The sequence below is a fragment of the Boleophthalmus pectinirostris genome, unplaced genomic scaffold (genome assembly GCF_026225935.1).
Source record: "Boleophthalmus pectinirostris isolate CB_2022bp ecotype Guang Dong unplaced genomic scaffold, ASM2622593v1 HiC_scaffold_21, whole genome shotgun sequence".
Taxonomy (NCBI): domain Eukaryota; kingdom Metazoa; phylum Chordata; class Actinopteri; order Gobiiformes; family Gobiidae; genus Boleophthalmus; species Boleophthalmus pectinirostris.
In genome coordinates this window covers 26,009,409-26,026,235 of record NW_026571175.1, presented here as the reverse complement: position 1 = coordinate 26,026,235, position 16,827 = coordinate 26,009,409, and the positions used below count along the sequence as shown (strand labels likewise).

The 16,827-nt window shown below is 37.9% G+C and overlaps 2 protein-coding genes and 1 long non-coding RNA gene across 4 annotated transcripts; 2 read left to right on the top strand and 1 right to left on the bottom strand.

The window, feature by feature from the left end:
* Positions 1-1,546: 1,546 nt before the first annotated feature.
* LOC129410118 (uncharacterized) lies at positions 1,547-4,921 on the bottom strand. The gene is made up of 3 exons (XR_008632737.1): positions 4,789-4,921; positions 4,324-4,445; positions 1,547-2,146 (listed from the first exon to the last, which is right to left on the bottom strand). It is a non-coding gene; the product is annotated as an uncharacterized LOC129410118 (long non-coding RNA).
* LOC110168874 (leucine-rich repeat and immunoglobulin-like domain-containing nogo receptor-interacting protein 1) lies at positions 4,159-6,217 on the top strand. The gene is given in 3 exon segments (XM_020934363.2): positions 4,159-4,206; positions 4,360-5,346; positions 5,349-6,217. Coding segments are annotated over 2 exon segments (1,839 nt in total). The 5' UTR covers positions 4,159-4,206; positions 4,360-4,376.
* Positions 6,218-7,057: 840 nt separating this feature from the next.
* vps72a (vacuolar protein sorting 72 homolog a) lies at positions 7,058-10,372 on the top strand. Of its 2 annotated transcripts, none has more exons than XM_020934420.2 (6): positions 7,058-7,413; positions 8,196-8,348; positions 8,427-8,547; positions 8,640-8,816; positions 9,512-9,656; positions 9,757-10,372. In XM_020934420.2, exons 1-6 carry the CDS (start codon positions 7,297-7,299, stop codon positions 10,154-10,156), a joined length of 1,113 nt encoding a protein of 370 aa, XP_020790079.1. In that variant the 5' UTR covers positions 7,058-7,296; the 3' UTR covers positions 10,157-10,372. The 2 variants fall into 2 exon arrangements, with proteins under 2 accessions (XP_020790079.1, XP_020790078.1); XM_020934419.2 differs by having other exon boundaries at positions 8,427-8,562.
* The last annotated feature ends 6,455 nt before the right edge of the window (positions 10,373-16,827 follow it).

Genomic DNA, 16,827 nt, shown 5'->3' with positions numbered 1-16,827 from the left:
CTGAATCAGCGTGACCTTTCCCATGTGGGGAGCACTTCATATGATGTCGTCACGTTTTTCTGACACATGTGGTTATTAAAGGTGTACTGTGTAACTTTTCTATTGGTGGTTTTCAGATTCTAGAAAGTGATAATGCCATATTCTCAGATGAGGGGCAAAAACCAGATTTCCCAATTGATCATGTTGTATTTATCATGAAATATCCAAAAGGTAAATGCACAAATGTTGAAACTGGTCATTTCTATTAATGACTAAACCCAAGAACTGAAATCTGAATTTTAACAATATTTATTTTAGCTGACCCCCATCTGTATTAAAGGTGCACTGTGTAACTTTTTGGATGGGGTCTATCACCTGCTTGTTTCTATGGATATATCATTGCTCTGCCTGGCTGTGAGCGGGTCACCTTGCCATAGATCTGACCTGTAACCTGGTCTGGTTTGGTCTGCATGAAAACAAAAGTTTTAATGCAATACTGTGAAACATTCCAGACAAAACAATAACATTTCCATGGAGAAAAACATTCAATGGGCCCTTCACCATAATTGTTACACAATGCACGAATACAGTAAGGTTTAAACTTAATTTATCTAATTTATCATTTATTCAACTACAAGTGTTTTTGGCAAAAGGAGAAATTCAATTTGTCAACTGAACAAAAGTTTATTTGGCTGAATATGTTTGGCAGCTCATCCAAGCTGCTTCTTCAGTTCTGGTCGGAATGCTGATGAATTCAGGCAGATATAAGGAAGTATCCACCAGCATTCTGACTAAAACTGAAGAAGCAACTTGAATGAGCTGCGAAATATATTCTCCTTTTGCCTTGGATTCTATCTGGACGACTGAGGGATTTTACACACATAAAAGTGTTTTTTTTGCCAAAAATACTTGTTTTGTTGGAGTTGCGTGCCTTTCTTATTTTATGGAACAATCCAGACAGAAAATAAAATAGAACAGATGGTTTTGAACCCTCCAAATACAAACTTATACTGTCCTTTAAAGGGCCCATGTTACACTATTTTCAATCTATGTTGTATTGTTGTTTTGTCATCACAAACATACCTGGTGTTGTATTTTGTTTAATTCACTCAGAGCATTTTGGGCTTTAGGAGATATAGACAGACTATATATAGAGGGTTACTCAGACGTGTGAATGAGACAATTCACAACTCAAGGTATCTTTTTCAGGAGGAAGTTACATTATAACATGGCTTGAAGCTCACAAGAGTCAATTTTGCGCAATATAGAACCTTTAAAATCAGGATGACAAATAGTACCATGTCCAGTATAGTCTATCATTGAAGAAAAAACGCAGTCTTACAGCAGGAGAGGGGCAGTGCGTTAATTTGCTATTCATGTAAAGTAACGGCAAAAAGATACAAAGATAAATAAATAACAATAAAAGGGACTTAAGTGATAAAAAAATTAGCCTCACTGTCATGCAACACTTTGAAACAATATCTTTTCAGTGATATAAAATACTCAAAATGGCACTTATAGATACTAAAACCAATGAATATGGCATTAGAGAAAGAGAAATCGAGTTAAATATAATCAAAGTCCACCCCTCAACCCTCGATAGCCGATTTCTTTATCCCTAAGTGTGGCTTTAAATCATTCCCATCTGGTGTTTGCTCCTAAATCTCTATATTTGGCTGACCTGTGGCTACATCCTGTCGCCCAGAGGAGTGTTTTGGAAAAGATCCATGAGACAGTGCTTATAATCCTCCAGCGAGCAGAGAGCCTCCCATCCACAGACAAGAGGGGACCAGAGGAGAGTCACATCCACGAACAAGAGGGGACCAGAGGAGACTCCTGCATATCCTCAATAGTTTTAGATTTTGAACTGGATTATTAACTCCTACAAGGACTTTTTTCCAGAGGTGAGTTTTTCATTTCCAAAAGCTGATTCTATAAAACTGTCCCATCTTTTCTTCAATAACTGGAGCTGTCGTAGAGGCAGCAATAACTGTAATTCAGTTTTTGTTTTCTCTATGTTCTGGTTCAGCTGGAGTGCTCGTGGGGGAGTCTTAAACAAGTCTATCGTTTACGACTTTTGGGATGAGCTTTCTTCGTCATCAATCACTGCGACTGTGTACTCCTGTCTCCAAGCAACTCAAGTACCTGTTGTGGGCCACGATTAAAACTGTAAGCAAACACACAATCAGAGAAAATAGGTTATAGTTTGTAATATCACTTGTAACTTTGCATTTGTGCTACAGTCTAAACCATATTGTGCAGAACTGTGGCATTTATATTTAAGTTTAAATCATTTTAAACTGGTTCAGCGTCATTTCTATCAGTCTGCCCCAGGGCGGCTGTGGCTACTGCAGTAGCTCACCACCTCACCAAGTGTGGAGTGAATGAATAATTCAATATTAAGCACTCTGAGTATCCTGAAAGACACCATGTTATGTTATTTATGTATTATATTAATAACACGATAAAGTATTATTAATATCATGTATTAATAACATGACAACATTTTGTCACATATAACATTTTGAATGTATTTATATGGACATAGTAATGTTATTGGATTTAAGACGTAAAATGTATTATGCTTACATCCATGAATTAGGAGGAATATAATAATTTACTGGGTAAAACTAAGATTCGGGGTCTCAGTGGAGGTGTAAAACTACTGTATATTTGAGACCATTTGTCATAGATTTTTTAAAAAGAAAATATCCATGTGATGCTTTTATATACTCTATGACCTTAGTCCAGATTAATCTGACCAGTAAAAATATTATGTGTGCCACAACAAATATTTGTTGGATTCTTGTATTGCCATAATTCTGAGACTCTTGTGATCACAGAGTGTAAAGTGTAAATGTGAATAATGGCGTTATTTTGTTCCTTCGCCACATGCTCAGCGCTACACACGACTGAAGGTGGCATCACACTCCAAAGCGTTTCCTTTTATATCGCTGTGTATGTGAAATGTGCACTGACAATGACACATTCTTATGAACTGTGATGAAGTCACTTCATTAGAGCCACAGTTGGTCTGCTTCCTCTCAGTTTGGCTCGGGACAACGATAGAGGTCTCTGTGTGTGTTTCTTCATAAACAAGCAAGAACTGACTTATTTTAGGGATTTTATCACATGTAAGACTCATTGTGACACACAGAGGGAAAAGTAACCAAGCTGCTTAACTTATACTTTTCCTTTTACTGCCCTCTACTGGTCATTATAATGTATAGACTCAAAAATGTATGTTGTAACCTATAATTCTTATTTTTTAAATCATTGTCATCTTCTTTTCTTTTTTTTTTTTTTTTTTTTTTTTTTGGCACCTTTCTGAGTTTTATGTCGCAGTTGGAGATAATATAGGCTATAATAATAGATAATTTAATCTGATTTAAAAGTCACTTAATGTTTTTATTATGTATTGTTGGATTTTTATGGTTATGTATTATTGTTGAATTTAGAATTGCACAAAAGCCCTTTTCTTAGAAGCAGTAACACACAGTTACATTTACACAGTATATTATATTAGGTGATACAGCCATTGTGGACTCCCTGTTGCTTCTATTTATTAGTCTCACCATGAGGCAGGTCCACTTTCTAACAGGGGACTAAACATGCGCTATGATGAGGTTATTTAAGGACAGGACAAGGACAGAGCCACCACTAAGCTTTAGCTGAAGCTAAAGGAGGTGATTAGAATCAAGTCAATTTATTGCTCTTATAGAGGAGCAGATTTACTTGACAATGGTTTTGAAAGAGCTTTTGGGTCAGTATCAATTCAGTCAGTTTACAGTGACTAAAAGATTTTGAGTGGCTAAATATTTCCAAGCTGGGGCAAAAAGACAAATGATGAGAACAGCATGTAAACTTCATCAAACTAATAACAGTTATTATAGTTGTGTAAATCCCTAGTCATGGTATTTTGTAGTTCAGGGTTACTTTTTTTGTATACTTGATATACAAAGCCTTTACATGTTGAATCTGTGTAAAAATCTATTATTTCCAAGTCATCCAGTGGGAAAAATATATTTATGGGGTTTGGAATGATAACATAATTGGGACTCTTGCTACAGAAATGAACAATTCAAAAGAAAACATCAAACCTTAAATGACCCCAACACAGGGAACTGAGAAGCTATTTTGTCCTGTCTTTCTCCCATACAGGATTTAAGAAACATCACCCCTTAACTGTGTGCGCCTGGTGATGAAAAACTACTTCTGCTCAATAGGGTGAGTATATCCATTAGCCTTTCATTTATTTCTATTAAACTGTACAGCAGGTGCATTTCTATTACAAACTTTGATCCTAATATTACCCCACACATTGGCTAGAGTGTTGACGTTTACCATATTGTTTGAAATCCTCTCTCTCTCTCTCCTCAGCTGCCCTTTGCTTACAGATGCAGGCAGGCCTCCAGATGTTTTTGAGGATTCTGTTGAACAAGCAGCTGGTCTGGGCTGCTCTGTACCTGTTTGGGGCAGGTGTAGCATTATCATCTGAACTCGAGTGTCCACAGAAATGCATTTGTAATGAAACTGAGCAAATGGTGAACTGTTCTTCCATCCAGCTAACCACAATCCCAAACAACCTCCCTTTGAATGCCAAATCAGTCAATTTAACCCACAACAAAATAAGATCCCTGGGTAGTCAACAGTTTCAAGGCTTAACACGCCTGCAGGAGTTGGATCTAAGCGACAACATCCTAGCGATAATTGAAGTACAGGCTTTTGTTGGGTTACAAGCTCTGGTGACTCTAAAACTCGCTCGCAATCACTTGAAGATTATTCCCGTGGAGGCGTTTAGCAGCTTACCCAAACTGCAGTTACTAGATATTAGCGACAATGAGATCCTCGTGTTGTTGGCTTTTACTTTCCGTGATTTGCCTTCCCTGCGCTATCTTAAAGCATCACAAAATGACTTGGTTTTTATCTCCCATAATGCGTTCACAGGTCTAACAAGTCTACAAGAGCTGTATCTAGATGGAGGTAATCTTACTGAAGTGCCAACTAGAGCGATAAATCAACTTGGAGAGCTAAAGAGTCTGCATTTGCACCATTTTGGCCTGGTTTCGTTGCCAAATTTCTCTTTCTACCCACTTGGGCATCTTAAGGAACTTGTTATTTCCCAGTGGGTTATACTTGAGACACTTTCAGTCAATAGTCTCTTTGGCTTGAATCTTACATCTTTAACTATGACATATTGCAACTTTAGCACTGTCCCTTACGTCCCTTGGCATCATCTTGTTTATCTTGTACGCTTGGACCTGTCATACAACCCTATTACATATATTTACAAAAATGTTCTTTCAGGCCTTCTTCGTCTACAAGAGTTTCATTTAGTGGGTGGATCCTTGCTTCACATTGAACTTGATGGTTTAAAGGCCTTGTATATTTCAGGGTGCTAAATATATCAAGAAACTATCTCACAACACTTGAATATGGCGTTTTTCATTCAATTAATACTTTAAAAGTGCTTGGACTTGACAACAACCCCCTTGTGTGTGACTGCCGTTTGCTGTGGGTGGTAAAAATACAATCGTACCTGAATTTTGGTGGAAATTTACCAGTTTGTGCCAAATCTAATCAGGAGCAAGGGTTGAGTTTTGTTGAATTTTCACAAGATGAGATCTCCAGGCTGCTGACATGTCGCCGGCCTAGAATAAGAAAACGTAAAAAACAGGAGGTCGCTGTGGAGCAGGGGCACACAGTGATGCTTTATTGCAATGCAGAAGGTGACCCTGCGCCATCTGTCACCTGGCTCGACCCCGGGCTCAGACCCTTGTTGCCCATTGGAAGACTGCGAGCTCTGCCTAATGGATCACTGGAGGTGCGGTATGCCCAGCCTCAAGACAGCGGCACTTATGTCTGTGTAGCATCGAACGCAGCAGGAAACGACAGTCTCCAAGTCAGCCTCAATGTCAGGGGCTTTCCATCATCAACCCCTAAAAAGCTATTCCATCTCAAGTCCTGGTTCGCCACGCCATCTGCCACTCCAGATGCCAGCACCACCCAGGAGTTCCCATTTGATGTCAAAACGTTACTGATAGCAGCGACCATAGGGTTTCTGTCATTCTCCAGCTCTGTGTGCTTGTGTTTCATCTTTATGTTTTTCTGGAGCAAAAGTAAAGGGAGGATAAAACACACTGCCACAATTGCATATGTGCCTCGGAGCACTATGTCCAGCAGTAACAGTGGGAACTGTGCCGAGACGACAAGCAGGTTTACAATGAAACTGTTATAACTTTAAATATGTGAAGAGAGAAACCTCAAGTGCCTTTTAACGTGCATGAGTGATATGTGTGTAGATTTAGTTGGTTAGATCATCTGAGAGTCTGTGAAAAGATAAACAAGAGGCAATCATAGCCCATAGATCAGGGACTGTCTTTGCATGAAATTATTCCATACTGTTACAACGGTTTGCAGGAGCTTCCATTCAAATTAGATTTAAATCCTGTGAAAACTCTGTCCTCACACAGCCTACAGTAGCCTCATAATGCCAAGAAAGCATTTCATGAATTAGTATAAATACACTTTGATTGGTGATTGGTTTTAACGTGTCATATTATTTTTTATGTTTAATTAAAAATTACTTGCTCACATGTTTTCTGTTTCATTATTAATAAGTGTATTTAAGGCTGCATTCGTGTATTGCTATATAATCTTTAAAATACAGAAGAGGCTTTAAAACATCCAAGAGCAGGGGCCTTGCACAAGAGGCCACTGCCACATCACTTCTTGTGCAAATTCTGAAGTTGGTGAGCTGCATATGGACTCCCATACTCATCTGCAACACGTAACCTATAATATCCTAATAAGTTAACCTGGTCTTTTTTATTGACCTAATTTAGTCTCAGGCAATATGTCAAAGCTATGCCTAAGTATGAATATTCACATTGATTTAAAATATTTAAAATGAATATTAAGAGCATTTAAAAGTTGACATACTATATTGTTTCTAATTAATGTGACATTATTGACTAATTGTCTATCCTAAAATTATAAAAAAAAAAAAAAAAAAAAACAGAATCGGTGATATTTTGAAAGGACTGCAGCACCGGAAGTTGTAACATTGCGCCGGACGTAGTTTGGATATCACAGAAGCTAAAGCTAGCATATAGTTGCTTTTTTCGAGTAACAATAAAATTAAACACTTTACGAATCTTTAATATTTATAAAGCCCACGTATAAATATAGCGATGGGCAGAAAATATGAATAAACAGTAAGCTGAGCAAGTATATTGAAGTCGCGGCGTTAATAGCTGAGTCCTACACAGAAAGAATCACAGAGTTTTTCGCTTTTGTGTTGATAAAAATAAAAACATGACTCTGGCTGTTGGCCGCGAGCCCCGAAAAACTGCGGGAAACCGTATGTCCAAACTCCTGGATGCTGAAGAAGAGGATGAATTTTACAAAACAACTTACGGAGGATTCAACGATGTGAGTAAATGTTTGAGATGAGCGAGCGCGGTGCCACAGAGGCTAACAGAGCGAGTGGAGTCCAAACTGTGGATGAATCTGGAGCAACTCAAGTCTAATAAAAGTCCACTTTAACTGACTTTGTTAAAAAAATGTAAAAGTAGGATGACAAGATTTTCAAATTTGGAGTGATTGGTGATTATAAAAATGTGAAACGAGTGCGTAATGAATGAAAATTGTTCTGCACTCGGCCCATTCATTATTTAGGACTAACATGTGAGTCAGTACAGTCACATTTTCTTTGTGTTTTGGTCATTTTTAAGCATGTTTTTCTTTATTTTACCTAAGCAAATGACAATTTATGCCTCTCTTAATTTTAGGAGGTATCAAATTGGTCAAAAATAGGGACACCTGGGACATTTCTTGTATAAAACTGGGACAAATCAGTGGTTTTGGATAAATCTGCTAGGACAGGGGACACGGGGCTCAAAACTGGGACTGTCCCGGGTAAATAGGGACGTCTGGTCACTCTACGTAAAAAACTTAAATGATTTAACAGTTGTACATTATTTTTATAACTTCAAAATTGAACTTCAGTCTAAAATTCGCTAAAAGTTAAATCAGGATTTTGCTGTTTATCAGTATATTCATTATTTATTTATAAAGATATGTCTTTACTGTACAATATCTTGATTTATTGCATAGAGGTTAATACACAGCCCTTGTAACTGGACAATTAATTGCAGTAATTCAGGTTCAGTTAGTGCGTTGTAAAACTAAACTTGCCGGTTTACCACCTGAAGGAATCTGGAGACGATGAGTATCATGGAGATCATTCAGACACAGAAGATGAAGTGGACAGTGACTTTGATATTGATGAAGGCGATGAGCCGGACAGCGACCAGGAGGAGGATGCACCGAAAAGGAAGAGCCGTGTAGTGACTAAGGCCTATAAGGTAAGATCAAACTATTCTATCATACATCACCATTACTGCTTGATGTAGTTTTAACTTGCTTTTTTGCTTTGACCAAAGGAACCAATAAAAGTGGCCAAACCTAAACCCAAAAAACCTGTAGAGGAGCAGAAGAAGACTGAGAGAACTAGAGTCGAACATAAAAGGAGAGTTACACAAGAGTTTCAAGATTTTGGTGAAAGTAAGGGCAAAATAAGTAAGATAACCACACACTTAACTATACTGTGTTATGTTTTCAATATCATCCTCTAACGATTTGCTTTTCTTTTCAAGCTCGTAAATCCGTACGACAGTCCACAAGTGAACACACTCGTAAAACAAATCTACGTCTACAAGAACGGCAGTATGCACCACGCCGGAGAAGAGGAGCTCACCGGGACAAACCCCTCACTCAGGAGGAGCTGCTGGCAGAGGCCAAGATCACTGCTGAGCTCAACATCCGATCATTAGGTTTGTCTGCATGTTATACTTCAAATACAATTTTAGCATAATTGTCTCTACACGGAAATGAAATTAGTTAGTTAATTGTTTACCATAGAGGATTATTTAGTACAATAGGGAATTTCATAGATAACTATTTACATTAGGAGTCACCAAACTTTTTTCTCTGGGGACCACATTATCACTCCTGACTGTGATGGGGGACTGGGGTCGGGCCGGTCATATAGCAGAATTGTATGACCCTGACGATGCAGATTATATTCTCTGAAAACCACTACACTTTCTTTACATATCAGACAAACAGCACGGTCCTTACACTGAACAAAAAAATAATCAGTCATCGACTGTTCTTTGAAAACTCGGCTCACTCTGTCAGCTTTTCGTATTTCAACACTTGCCATTTTTCTGTCCTTAACTGCACTACAGAACTCTGCGCATGCGTTGACTGTCACTGTTTGATCTCAAGCTTATCAGGTGACGAAAATTCAGCAAAAATGTGCCAAAAAGTAATTTTAAAAAATAGGCCATGACAACTTATGAGAATTGCCTCATAGGGCCAGTCCAATTGGTGGGGGACCAAAGGGCTGGGTGCCGGTCAAAGGGGCGTGGCGGGCCGGAGTCAGCTTGTGGGCCTTAATTTGATGGCCCCTAGTTTACATGGAGCTGGAAATACTGAAGTTTTTTGTGCTGATTTTGGCTTGTAGAAAATTATGAAAGACTGGAGGCAGATAAGAAGAAACAAGTTCACAAGAAACGCCGCTTTGATGGACCAACAATCCGCTACCACTCAGTCCTGATGCCTATAGTCTCTTCCTCTATGTTGAAGGAAGAAAATGTTGATGTTGAAGGGTACGTAAAAATGCTGTCTCTAAAAATAGTTACAGTTCTATGCATTTAAGCACCTTTGGGGATGACTAAGTGTAATCATTGTTTTTTTTTTCCTTCTAAGATTGGATCAGGATGTCCCTCAGGCTACCACAGCTAACCCAGGCACACCGTCCCAACAGCAGCAGCAGCAGCCAACTGGGGGCTTGTGCTCTCGTACGTACATAACATTCAGTGATGATGACGCGTTTGAAGCAGCCTTTCCCAACAGAGGTCAGTCCGCTCCCCAGCTCCCCATTCAGGAGGTCTGCCCCGTCACCCACAAGACTGCTTTGTACCGGGACCCTGTCACTGATATACCCTATGCCAACGCACGGGCCTTCAAGATCATCCGAGAGGCATACAAGAAATATGTAGCTGCTCACGGGTTTCCAAACACATCAGGGGCAGCTTCAGGACAGGACGTGGCGTCAAAAGGAGCTCGGCCAAAGACGGTGGCTAAACAGACTGCTGCAGCAACATAAAGTCACACTTATTCATTTTTACTTGTTATATTATTGTTTTGTACTTTTAATTGTCTATTTGCGCTTTTGTGAGATGAACTTTCAATGGCATTGCTGGACAAAAATACACACTGGTTTAATTTGAATACAAATGACAGTATTCATCAAGACTAAACTGGTTGCCTTTGAAATCTTGGACAGTTTTTATACAAAATAAATTCCTAAATTACTCACAAATTCTCCTTTTCATCACATTAATTTACTTAAAATAGTATTGTTTTTACTTTAGATAGGGCAAAACCTCCTGTCAGCCTATTTTACTAACTAGTAGTGAAAGAAGAGTATATTGTATCAAAGTGTTTTAAATCTAAACGATCAATTTTTGTTGAAGAGTAAGTTACCATAGCTCTGTGCTAATTACAGAAAGAATCATAGATGCATTTGATTGCAGGTGTGACCTTATATAAATGAAGATAGAAAACTAAAAAGTTAGCAGCATGTACTTTTTGTCTTTTACTATTTCTTGAATTCAAAATTAGCCCCAACCTGCTGTGACAGAATGACTAAAGACTGCACCTCTCTGGCCTTACAGTGCCCTCTTCAGCATAACAAAGGCATTTCATTAATTTAAATTGAATAGGTGCAAGTCACTTAAATTATTTCTGAGTTATTACTAATACAAAGTGTTAAATAAGGACAACCCACTGAGCTCTCAGTTTCAAATAGTAGTTCTCTTTTTCAACCGTCAAATCAAGCTATGAGCCCCCACAGTATGTCAAGCGGCTTTGAGACAAGGGGTACATTTTAATATTAATAAAGGACGACTGACAGCCACTGTAAATCAACCTTGAAGACTGTGTTTAATTTTAACCCAAAATGTCCCCCTGTGTTTTGGCCGTGTAGCAGATGGTTTGGGCTGGATTCTGACAGCACCTTTGCAGGAATGCTCCACAAAATCTGGTTTGTCCTCGTTGCCAAAAGGATCATGTTGCATTCAAGCGGATTTTCTCATGCTGTTACCAGGGATGTCATGGGGTATGTCCTGATGATTCTGAGAAAGAATTGATGTTCTAATTAAAAACATCGGTTCATTATTGCACAGGCAAAAAAACTTTATAGCACGCTGGTTAGTTTTTTCAATTAGTGACACATTATATTGTAGGAGTTTCATGTTTAGGGTGCTTTTAAATGTTATTTTTTCTTGTGTTTACAATTATAGTTTATGGCAGCTGTGGGTAGGCAATCCATATCCATATCAATCCATCCATATCCATAACAAAATATAATTTGGCAAAGTTAACATGGTGAAGCGCTTAGTTTCTTGATTCATGGTAAAAAAAAAAAACCTTTGCTGGTCTCAAATATGGACAGGTTTTGGAAAGGGCATCTGGTGTAAACCAACTACATCAATCTGTCTATGACCTATAAAACTTAATATGATATGATGCTCAAAATTGTGTAACACTGCTTCTGCTTACAGGGCTCCTGGGCTCAAAACATAGGCCTGGAGCAAAAATACAAAAATTATACTTTACTAAATACACACAAAAATGGGGAAAAATGTGAAACCAACCATGTTAATGAAGCGCTTTGTGTTGCATTTTTTTGTATGAAAAGCGCTCTATAAATAAAGTTGGATTGATTGACTCATTGTGATGACTAACTAGGAATAAGGAAATATAAGGGAAAAATAGAAATAACTAGGAAAAATACTACAAAAAATATAGGCAATAAAAAATATACAAGGGGAAAAACTGGCCAAACATCCACACTCGGAATCTGGTTATTCATTATCAGGAATCTACAAGCTTATTTTTATACATATATATGCAGTAATAATACTGATACTGAAGACATGGATTATTCACTTTTTTGTATATGGGTCAGGGTCTAGAGCCGTTTGAGGATAAACTCTCGTCTTTTGTCACAGCTCTTTTAATGTGATCTTTTTATAGACATCCAAATGGGTTCTGACTTAGTGACTTCTAATGCTGCATGACAATACAAGTCTCAACCACGACATCTTACCTCATTTATTAAGATATGTATGAAGAATAATGACGAGAATTTCCATAATGAGCTAAATGTCTCTGTTTAGAAGAGACTGGAAGTGAGAGACGCTGCTAAAATGACATTCAGGCAAAGGATCAGACGGCTTGAGCAGTTTAGAAGAATGCCATCTGTAAAATGTTCTTGAGGGCCCTCTGCAGACACCATCCTCGTCTCAATGCGTGTGTGTGTCATCGCTACAGCTGACAGACTGATCAGGCTGCCCATTAATCACTGTCTGATTCAAACATTTACATAGAAAATCAGATCAAATATCACAGCGCATATGCCAGATAATGGTTAGGATAACAAGCAGTGGTGGAGGAAGTACTCAGTTTTGTTACTTAAGTAAAAGTACAAATGCATGAGCAAAAAAAGTATTAAAGTACCCGCACTGTAAACCCAAATAAGTTAACAGAACTCAAAATAACTGAGGCAATCGATTGACATAATTATTTTGAGTTGATGAACTTAAAAGTCACATATTTGCAGTTAATGACTGCATCTGTTTAGGCAACTCAGTTATTTTTATTTATGACTTAAAAATAAAGTAAAAATAATTATATAAAATAAAAAAATAAAATAAAACATTTAGTCCCATGTGCATTTCAGACCATTTGCCTCGATCAAATTATGATGTGTTATAGCAATTTATTTGTTATGATAGATTTTAATACTTATTTGGTGAATTGCTTTGAAATTGTGTTATATTTTAACATCAACTGTATATATTAAGCTTACTTTTAAATCGTCCGTATTTAAAACAATAGAAATAACAGGACTTTATCATTTGTTTGTTAAGTTAGTAGGACCATTTCTAAAATTTGGAGTATACACAACTTAATCTATTTAATTACTTTGAACGTTTGCGGTGTTAAAATGTACTTAAAGAGTAAAAAGTAAAAGTACTGCAGATTTTTAGGGCTTATAAAGCTTCACGTGCACTGATTTTGATACAGATTTCTGCTGAATTGTGTTCAACAAAAACAAATGAATTGATACTTGGGTCTGGTCAAGCGGTAACGGAGGGAAACGAGCAGATTTTTTACATTCAAATAGCTCTTATTCAGAAACTAGAGGGATTATTGAAATAAGTAAGGTATCAGAATGTAGGAAAGAGTTAGCACTCCAACAGGGTAAAGTTAAACCTGCGATATTCTTTCAAGTTGACAAAAATGAAAAAACTCATGTCGGTAACGAAGGGAATGAAATATGCAGCAATTTTTGGGCAATAAATACAAACAGCAATAACTACCGGTTCTCACTTACATATCCTTAACAAACTGGTTTGAATATTTGCTTAAAGGTTGTATGGAGGATTTTTTTTTTGTTTCAAATTGTCAATGATAGCATTATAGAGATGCAGTAGCCTTGTAATTATGATGACCAAAAAAAAGACAATAAAAATTCATCAACTCTGGACATGGTGGGGCTAAACATTTGCCAACAGATAACGACACTGCCTCGTTATCTGTTAGCTGACAGGCTGTCAATCAATCTCCCTACGTTTCTAGCGTAACTGACTTGCCTGTGCGCTGCCATTACGTGGTTTACGTACGCCTGTCAAGCAGTCCACACACGCAAGACGCTGTTTACTCCACCAACGCAACAGCTCTTAGCGGCTTTTTTGCCCTATATCTTCCTCACAGTTAGCACAAAGTTTGTTGCAATGGCGACAAGAATCCAGGAGCAGTTAGCCGCAAAAGAAAGTCCGTTTTTGAGGTCATTGAAAGAAGAAGACAAGGGGAAAAGCAACGAAGCCAAACTAATTTGGTGATTTTTGGAGATTCATTCCAGCGATTGCGCGACTGAAGCAGACGGAAGGGTCTAAAGACTGACGCACTGGTCGCCAAATTACTTCTGGACAGGTAACTTCTGCTTATTATGAAAATGAATTTTTTTTTTTATTTCCAAGAGCTAGACAAATGTTTTTCAGGACACGAATGCGATATCCTATGTCTGAAAACGTAATTTTCAATGCAAAGAAAGAGTCCGCTTGCTGCTGCGTGTTGTAGTAGTAGCTTCATTAGCATGGAATCTCCGCGCACCCTTCTCTGCACCCCTTACTGCTCCTCTCCCCGCTGCCCATTTCGCTCTTCTCCTTGCTCCTCACTTCTTTTCTGCGCACGGAATCTCCGCACACCGCTCCCCTCTCCTCTCTCCTCTCCCCGTTCCGTTCTTCTCCCTGCTCCTCCTCTCTCCTCTCCGCTCCTCTCTCCTCTCCCCGTTCCGTTCTTCTCCCTGCTCCTCACTTCTTTTCCGCGCACGAAATGTCCGCGCACCCCCTCCCCCTGCTCCTCACTTCTCCGCCTTGCCTAACCAACACTGTAGTTAGTTGTTTACAAGTCATGTGCAGCGATGAATACTTTCTGGCGTAAGGAGGAGGTGGGAGGAGGCGTTTGATCACTTTATTTTAATAGATCCATGTTCTACGTAGGGAGCTGTGGGGGAGGGGGGGGTGGTTTCACGCATGCGCAACATTTGAAAAAGGACAAACAGTCGCTGGATTTCTCGTTCCTTGGAAAATCCTCTATACAACCTTTAATATAGTTTTCTACCATATGGTACAAGATTAGGTTGAAAAACCTTTTACTTTTTGAGTAATAAGATTTTTTATTAAGAAAGGTCATGGTAAGGAAGGGAAAAGTAATGGAGGGAAAATTGTAGTAGAAGGTGCATGATTTTGCATAATTTGTCATCTGTTTTCTTCCGAATACTTTAATATTACTTCAAAATGAAAGGTAACTATTTCTATAAAATATGTCAGTCCTTCCAAGCAAATTTTTATCATTTTAAATACATTTTTTTTTTTTGAAAAATCATGTACCTTCATCAACAGTTCAAAGATGGAATAACACAAGATATGATGAAATACATCCATTTATTTACATGATTTGCAGGTCTTTGAAATTTGAGAAATAATTTTTGTTCCATGTTGCATACATGGTATGTAAGTAAGTAACATAAGTAACTTTAGAACCAAAAATGATACAGAAAAAAGGTAAACAGTTTCATAAACTAGAGCACATATGCTATCTGTTGAATACATTTTTATATCAGATGCATTAACTTGAATTTTTAGCCTTGCTGTATACTTCTGCTTGAGTTTTTTCCCCCAACAGTTTTTATTTATTTGTATACTTTTGCTTAAACTACAAACATGTTAAAAATAAATCGTAAGCCTTTTCAGCAGGTTTCAAAAATACTTTTACTTTTCAGTCCATTTTAAAAATGTAGTGGAGTAGAAAGTACAGATACCTGCTCTCAAATGTAGTGAAGTAAAAATTTCAAATATCCACTTAAAAGTCTACTTAAGTAGAGCACAGGCACATAAAATTTATACTTTATTTATACTGTATTTTACTATTTTTACTTTGTTATATTCCACCGAAACCATATTGAACTGCTTTGGGCATGTTAGTTTGATATATACAGTATTTATCGAGAAGCCCATATGAATTTGCACATTGATGCTTATGTACATTTTGCTTAATTTAAATAAAAAGGGAGCAAGAGAATGATAAGACTAAACAATACAAAAGCAAAAAAAACAAAACAAAACAGAAACTCAAATAAAATCCCTCCCTACGTCTATTCTATTCCCCAGGGCGCCATCCCACTGCGTATTACTCCATTTGTCAGCCCAGGCCTTCCAAATGTGAAGTGAATGGTTCCCACATTTGCTCAAAATTATCCAGATTGTCTTTTTGAATATGACCTATCCTTTCCAAGTGCAGAGTCTCTGTCATCACTGAAATCTTCCACATGAGAAGGATCAGTCTCAGTGCACACATCGCACCGCTTTGGCCAAATTAACATGGAAGAAATGAGAAATTAAAAGTGCACTGCGTGACTTTTCTTGGGCAGGGCACGCCACACTCATCTCAGTGTAGATGTGCTTAACTGTTCAGCCTGGGATGTTTCACAGTGCGGCATTAAACGTATCGATCTCCATGGAAACAAGCAGACCAAGGTACAGATCACGCAAAAAGGGCTGAATAGACTTTTAATGCCATACTGTGGAACATACCAAGCAAAGCAATGACATCTCCCTAAACAAAAAGAATGTGTCGAACCCTCCACTAGAAAAGTTACACAATGCACCTTTAACTTAAAATTATAAAAACATTTTCTTTATAATTTTTTGACCTTGTAAACTGATTGAAATGAACCAACTACTTAAAGATACATCAAATGCTTTTCTCCACGGAGATGTTATTGCTTTGTCTGGAATGTTTCACAGTATGGCTTTAAACCTTTCTGTTTTCACGAAGACCAAACCAGACCAAGTTACAGGTCAGATCTCTGGAAAGGCAACCACACTCACAGTCAGAAGCCTTGTATTTTTGAGATATAAAACCACCTGTAGTTTAATAAATGTAGGCAGAGTAATGACATCTCCATGGAAACAAGCAGGTGACAGACCCTCAACCAGAAAATTTACACAATGCATTCTCTTAGACCAAATAAATATTTTTTGAGAGACCAGTGTTGTTTATAGATATCTTGACATGTTTCAGACCCTGTTTGATCAGAAGAAGGCTATGAACCAGAGGACATGCAGAAGGCGTCTGGAACTGTCAAGGTAAAAGTGTAAACAACACACTGGTCTGTAAAAAAGAACCTCTATTTGGAAATAATAC

Bases quoted from the DNA above. Each gene is read 5' to 3' on its own strand.
- vps72a (XM_020934419.2), top strand. From the start codon at position 7,297: ATGACTCTGGCTGTTGGCCGCGAGCCCCGAAAAACTGCGGGAAACCGT. The intron at 8,563-8,639 runs GTAAGATAACCA...TTTCTTTTCAAG, and splicing joins TGAAAGTAAGGGCAAAATAA to CTCGTAAATCCGTACGACAG. The intron at 9,657-9,756 runs GTACGTAAAAAT...TTTCCTTCTAAG, and splicing joins GAAAATGTTGATGTTGAAGG to ATTGGATCAGGATGTCCCTC.